Genomic DNA, 7,446 nt, shown 5'->3' on the forward strand with positions numbered 1-7,446 from the left:
CACAGAATGCAACAATCGGCTAATTGCGTGCGTATTAGCAACTGCGATCCAAGTCCATTATATCCAGTTCCTATATCTGGTAAACAAGGCTCCTATACCATCTTGCACACCAGTCTGGTTTTTACCACTGAGACTTGTTCTTACAGCCACCATCGGTTCCAGCCGATACCTCCAACCATTGGTCTCATCCAGTGCTTCCAACATCAGACTCTTATCAATTAAGTTCCTCAATTCATCAACATCGGTTCCAACCAATCAAGTTCATCAATTCTTCAACATAGGGATTCAATTCCATCAAGTTCTTCAAATCATCATCAGTCTCAAACCGATCCAGCTCTCAATCCATCATCATCTGTCCCAATCCGATTCTGCTTATTCATTCAGTATTATTCTCTCCAGGTCTCATTCCAACCTGCTGTATAATAAAGACATTCCATTCTTGTTCTCGCCTTCGGGCCCATCATACTCTGCATTTCTTCAGCCTCCTCACAGCAATACATGAGGGAGTCCTGGCTCAGGCCACCCAGGTTTATTCACATCTCCCCAGTCTCCTCTACAGCCTCCCACGCCTGTTCCAGCCCAAACCAACCCTCAGGCGTGACAAGGCCACTGTCTCTCACCACCCCATTATACCTCCACGGAGAGTAACACCGCTTTATCATACCTCCACGGGGAGTGACACCGCTTTATCATACCTCCACGGGGAGTGACGCCGTGGAATGACACCGCTTTATCATACCTCCATGGGGAGTGACACCGCTTTATCATACCTCCACAGAGAGTGACACTGCTTTATCATACCTCCACGGGGAGTGACACCACTTAATCATACCTCCACAAAGAGTGACACTGCTTTATCATACCTCCACGGGGAGTGACACCGCTTTATCATACATCCACGGGGAGTGACACTGCTTTATCATACCTCCACAGAGAGTGACACTGCTTTATCATACCTCCACGGAGAGTGACACCGCTTTATCATACCTCCACGGGGAGTGACACCGCTTTATCATACATCCACGGGGAGTGACACTGCTTTATCATACCTCCACAGAGAGTGACACTGCTTTATCATACCTCCACGGAGAGTGACACCGCTTTATCATACCTCCACGGGGAGTGACACCGCTTTATCATACCTCCACGGGGAGTGACACCGCTTTATCATACATCCACGGGGAGTGACACTGCTTTATCATACCTCCACAGAGAGTGACACTGCTTTATCATACCTCCACGGAGAGTGACACCGCTTTATCATACCTCCACGGGGAGTGACACCGCTTTATCATACATCCACGGGGAGTGACACTGCTTTATCATACCTCCACAGAGAGTGACACTGCTTTATCATACCTCCACGGAGAGTGACACCGCTTTATCATACCTCCACGGGGAGTGACACCGCTTTCTCATACCTCCACAGAGACTGACACTGCTTTATCATACCTCCATGGGGAGTGACACTGCTTTATCATACCTCCATAGAGAGTGACACTGCTTTATCATACCCCCACGGGGAGTGACACTGCTTTATCATACCTCCACGGGGAGTGACCGTGCTTTATCATACCTCCACGGGGAGTGACGCCGCTTTATCATACCTCAATGGGGAGTGACACCACTTTATCATACCTCCACAGAGAGTGACACTGCTTTATCATACCTCCACGAGGAGTGACACCGCTTTATCATACCTCAAATGAAAGACTTCTTTATCTCACCACCTCCGGAGTGAGACCACTTTCTCTCACCACCCTGGCATAATTGGGCTGTCTGTGCAGCATATAACTGGGAACTGGTATATATGTGCAAGTTATAGCTGGAGTTAGTGATATGTGTCCATACATAAATAGACCGCCTCACTAATGATGAACATTGGCCTCTTCTCATGTCGTGACATGTGGTGCTAATGTGGTTGAATTCAATGGTATACGCTCCTTGTCCCAAGTCATATTTATCCGGCACATATCTCTTATTTATCATACACACCCAAGTGGCCAATTCCTCTCAGTCCTGTGTTTTTCCTATTTTACTCTCAATGGTAAAAAGAAAATAAATTAAAAACAAATTCTTCCCTAAGAAGGGTCTGCATCCTAGCTGTCATTTCCCTTTCATCAACTTAATGGAAGTGCCTGAACAGGAATCGCAGAAGATCCCTTTAAGCATTGCGCTTCCATTTTCTTGCAGCCATCACTGTGATAAATGGGTCACAGAGCAAAGGTATCCGGAGAGAATGCTCTTTGCAAAAACATCTGTTTTCTCTCACCGACGGCGCATATCACCGGCAAGTCACTTCCAGGGAATGTGGAGATCTCTGAGGCTCCCGCCGGAGAAACGTACAGAAATGTGCTAATAGCGGTGTATAACGCTTCAGTACTGTACAAGCCCATGCCGTATATAAATGCACTAATATGGATAATAACGGACCACGTAAGAGACGGCGTCATTACACCTCGCTGCAAATACCAGGCAGATAGAGGCCACATGGTTTAGCCCCTGCTGAGTTACTGAAATGAGTTGTGCCCTCACCCCCATGATACTGGTGGATGAGGTTATGGCTAGAGCGACAAATTAAGCTCCATATATACAAGACGATACAGCCGTCAGTGTCACTATGAAGACCGTTAAGGAAGCGGGTTCCCAAATATCTGGTGGCCTTAAAATGTAGACCTCAAAATCTGCACAGTGACCCTGATTCAGAGCGTCTTTTTTTTTTTTTTAATGGAGCGGCTAATGCGAGTGGCCAGGATGATGGTCGCGATGGTCAAGACCTTCGCGACCATCAGGCTTGCAACGAGACCCTTGTGGTAGGGTCTCGTGGCTGCAAGCCCCAGAGAGCTTTCGGCTCAAACAGAGCCGAAAGCTCTCCCACTGACATCACTTGTGATGTCAGTGGGGCCGCCCCCAGACGGTAGGCGTTCTCATGGGAACGCCTCCGTCTGGGCAGCCACCCTCCGGCCCGCCCACCAAAGGGGGCGAGCTGTCACTCAACATCGACAGCATGTCCCCTTTGGTGCGAGAACGCAGTGATGGATTGCCCGTCGCTATCCGGGTCTCGTGCATGCACACGACGGAGCCGGCTCCGTCGTGCGCATGCGCTCCGGGCCACCATCGACCCGGTTGCGAGCGCTCAGCGCTTGCGACCGGGTCTGAATCAGGCCCAGTGATTGGTGAACGGATAACTACTATGCACCAATCGGAGTGCAAGGAGCAGATCATTGTCTGTGGAACATCCGGCAACCTGGCCTAATAGCCGCCATCTAGTTTACCCATAAAGTTCGGCTGCCTGACAAGAAATTGCACCCAGTCCCTTGTGGTAATGCATGAGAAGCTATTTTCCACTGTATATGACGGGGGGAGATGTATCAAAGCTTGGAGAAAGATAAAGTACCAACCAATCAGTACTTAAATGTAAGTTTCAAACACAGCCTGATTGGTTGGTACTCTTTCTCTCTCCAAGCTTTGATTAATCTCCCCCTGAACACTGAGCCTACGTCAGAAGCGGTTGGGAACGCGATGGCTTAAATACAAACCTTTAACTCAAGGCTGCACAAATGTATCCATGCACAGTTTATATGTACTCACCTAGTTTATGTGGTTTTTCCCACTGATAGGTTAATTGGTCCCGGATTGTGTTACATCAGTATTTATATCCCAGTGGTTGTAGAATTAGATTGCAAGCTCCAATCGGGCACAGTGTGATCTACATATGTTTGAGTATTTTGGTTGCTATGTAAATAAAGGATAACTGCAATCATAAATAATATATAACGATATAGCATGCGCGGACAGGCTTGTCCTGTATTGGGGTTGCAGATTGATATTTTGGCCTGCATAGAAGAAAATATATCCCCCCCCCCCTCTAATTGCAGTCAGCTGTAGCCAGAATGTTTGAGAGGGAAGCAATCGGGAAGCTGACTGCCTATATACCGGCAGCCGGCTTCCCGACTGTCTTATCCTGGCAAGGGTGAAATGCCGGGCGTCTAGATGTAGAAGCCCGCATTTCCCCGACGCCGGGAGACCGGCGCCCGGCATCACGATTGTAGTGATGCCGGGCGCCGCGAGCGGACAGCCGCGGGGGGAGGGTTAGGTTTAGGGCTCCCGGGGGGGACTTAGGGTTAGGCACCCCCCCGGGAGGGTTAGGGTTAGGCTAGGGGGAGGGAGGCTTAGGGTTAGGCACCCCCGGGGCAGACTTAGGTTTAGGCAGCGGGGAAGGGGGTAGTTAGGGTTAGGCACTTAGAGGGGGGATCAGGGTTAGGCACTTGGGGGGGAAGTTAGGGTTAGGCACCCCTAAGGAGGTGGGTTAGGTTAGGTTAGTGGATACTTACCTATCCACGATCGGGATTTCCAGCGCTGTCGGGCTTCCGCTGCGTCGCACTCTGCTCCTGTCGGCCTGCCGCTGACGGGAATCGAACGGCCGGCGGTATATCATACCCACTCCGTTTGAGAAGTGTATATTTGTGGATGTTAATTGCAGCTTTCAGTTATAAAATACATAAGGGGGATTCTTAGTAGCCTGTTTTATGTCCATAAAACAATGAAAATATCCCTCTGTTTTCCAGGAACAGGTGTTGAGAGGATGTCGGTCCGGCCTGTGCCCCCTCCAGCAGTTCCTGAACGCTCTCTCCGAATTTGTTATAAGTCCAGAAGACTACAGGGCGTTGTGTTTTACAGAGATGGGAGACGCCACGGAGGACGTGAAATAGCTGCACTATTGCCAGTATAGGACTGAACCTCCTATGAGACACATGAAGGGTTAATTCAATACAAAATTGCCCCAAAGTCCTGTATTTATTAGTTGGAGTTCTCTAACTGGTTACTTGTATCTCCTGTAGGCCAGATGATTCCAGCACACTCGTCCCCATCCCCCCCACTGACATGTCACCTAATTTGCCTTTGTTATTTTGAAACCTGATGGCATACAGTATGTGACGTGGCAGTGCCAGTCTGGGTGTAGTCACAGGACCGCCAATACAGGAATACCTCAGTGATGTCACCAGCTGCTAGCCAAGTGATTAGCCACATTCTCATAGACATAGCCCAGGTGGCAGCCTCCACTGTCAGTGACGACGGCACATCAGAGTGTACGGGAGAACCGCCCCAGGCGCAGCGCATCACCGCCGGCACCAGCTTAGCGCCAACTTGTTCATCCCTACACCAGAGCCTCAGGTGAACCCTTTATAACTTCACAAATTGCTGCTGTATATTTCTTGATGAGCAAAAGGAAAATAAGAGCGTTTTATTACACCAACATCTAATTTTTGTGAAATTGTGTAACAGTTTTTTAAAAATAAATAAATAACCACCTTTAAAAAAAAAAAAAAAAAAAACCCCAGTCTTGTGATCTCCTGATGGGTGTGTACGTTTTCTAACATATTTGTATTTAGGATTAAGTAATCACTGTAACAATGGATATGTCTAATAAGCTGAATAGGCAGAAGCTTCGGTAACTCGAGATAGAATGAGCCTTCAATCTTTATGTGAATGACTTGCAGTCCCCTAGGTAACATGTACAGCTTGTACAGATTGGTAGATTTACATACAAAAGCATGATCGGGGATTTTCACGTCACCAATCGGCACCCTTCCCACGCCATCAATCGGCGCCCTTCCCACGGCACCAATCGGCGCCCTTCCCACGTCACCAATCGGCGCCCTTCCCACGTCACCAATCGGCGCCCTTCCCACGGCACCAATCGGCGCCCTTCCCACGGCACCAATCGGCGCCCTTCCCACGGCACCAATCGGCGCCCTTCCCACGGCACCAATCGGCGCCCTTCCCACGGCACCAATCGGCGCCCTTCCCACGGCACCAATCCGCTCCCTTCCCACGGCACCAAACCACCATTTCTCTCTGGCTCCTGATTGGAATTAGATTTGGAAGTCCCAGTACCAAAAGTTAAAATGGGACGTCTGAAGAGGTAAAAGTGGTTCTAACTCCCATCCCCTACTACCCACAGATCTCCACATGGAGACTGAATTTTTTTTAAGTGACATTTCTTTGGGGGCACAGAGTAGGGCCTTCGGGGGCAAAGAGTAGGGCCTTCGGGGGCACAGAGTAGGGCCTTCGGGGGCACAGAGTAAGGCCTTCGCTAGCCAGATAAGGGTATATAACAACTTAGTAAAGGAAAAATCTGAATAAAACAATAAAGGACCATTGTTAAGTACTGTACAAACTTCCAATATTCACAAAAAAACATTATTATGACTCCAAATCCAATAAATGAGCCCTGTGGAATGCAAGGCCGGGGAGCTCCAGCCGATGCCCCATATTCCCTGCAGGGACATGGCTGGCAGGGCTGTGAGACCAGAGGGCAATGGTCTGTGATGGTGTAGCATGAATCTGCCCTGTAGCCTGTGTGCTCTGCTCTAACGGACGGACGGCAGCAGCTGCATCCTCGTACGGGGCTCAGTCCCATAGGAGACCTTTGGTTACAGCAGTGCTGACAGATTGCACGGTAGAGTAGGGAGCGCTCGCATTACACACACTCGCACATTACTGCTACTGCAGCATAACTCAGCTACATTTGTGTCCACAGCCAGAGGGAAAAGCAATAGTTTATCGCTCTGACTGGTTCCTACATCTCACACGGAAAGGAGAGAATAAAACAAGGCAGCTGTACATGGCTAATTGTGTAACAGCTTACTGTAATAGGAGCCATCTGATCTAGCGCTGCTCACGCACACTGCCATATCGCAGCACAGCGCAGCGGATAAACAGCCCAACAATATAGAACAATGATTATCAGTGTGAGGTGTGTGTGTGTGTGTGTATATATATATTTATATATATCTCCCCATTCCATTGATCCTTAAAAATAAAAAAGGACCCCACTTTTTGCAAACATGCATGCAAGTGTAGGTGCAAGGGGTGCGGCTGCTATGGTGCCCGTGCTGCCTCCTTGCCCCTCCGCTCCCACTGCACCCAGTCACGCACACAACGTGGGCCGGACTAGTCAGGACCGCCGAGGGGGGCCCGGATGGCAGCAATGTTGTTTTGGTGCCGGCCCGCCAGCTGGCAGGCAGACATGGAGAGAGCGCCGCTGCTCGCAAAGCAATCAGAGCTTGCGGACTGGCAGCCAATCAGCAGTGGTGGCTCCTGATTGGCTGCCAGACCACAAGCTCCGAATGGCTCGCGACCGGCACCAGATTTGTATTGGACCGGCGCTATATGTCTATGTCTGCCGCTGCTTGCTTAGAGCTGGTGGGGGCCCGGGTCTGACACCCACCCCCACTCCCTCTTACCTGTCAGCAGCCCAGCACACGCTGCTGTGCGCTGGGCTGCAATGGAAGTCTCCTCTGCCTGGGATGGTGAGCGATCACACGATTGTGCTCTCACCTTGATTTGCGCTGGGCTGAGGAGCTGACAGTGCCCCCCCACCCCAGCTCGCAGTGCCACTGTAATAAGGGTTTTTTTTTCCTCTAAGGGGGCATGGCCATG

The 7,446-nt window shown here is 49.9% G+C and overlaps 1 protein-coding gene across 3 annotated transcripts in view; it reads left to right on the plus strand.

Annotated features, from left to right (window-relative positions):
* Positions 1-5,338, plus strand: part of ACP6 (acid phosphatase 6, lysophosphatidic) — a 71,105-nt gene extending 65,767 nt beyond the window's left edge. For all 3 annotated transcript variants that reach the window (XM_088472556.1, XM_088472553.1, XM_088472554.1), the window contains exon 11: positions 4,569-5,338. In XM_088472556.1, the coding sequence (XP_088328682.1) occupies positions 4,569-4,712 (144 nt within the window). In that variant the 3' untranslated portion in view covers positions 4,713-5,338. The remainder of the gene's footprint in view (positions 1-4,568) is intronic.
* Positions 5,339-7,446: the final 2,108 nt, after the last annotated feature.

Source organism: Taudactylus pleione, unplaced genomic scaffold (assembly GCF_031769625.1).
Source record: "Taudactylus pleione unplaced genomic scaffold, aTauple2 ptg000126l, whole genome shotgun sequence".
Classification (NCBI taxonomy): domain Eukaryota; kingdom Metazoa; phylum Chordata; class Amphibia; order Anura; family Myobatrachidae; genus Taudactylus; species Taudactylus pleione.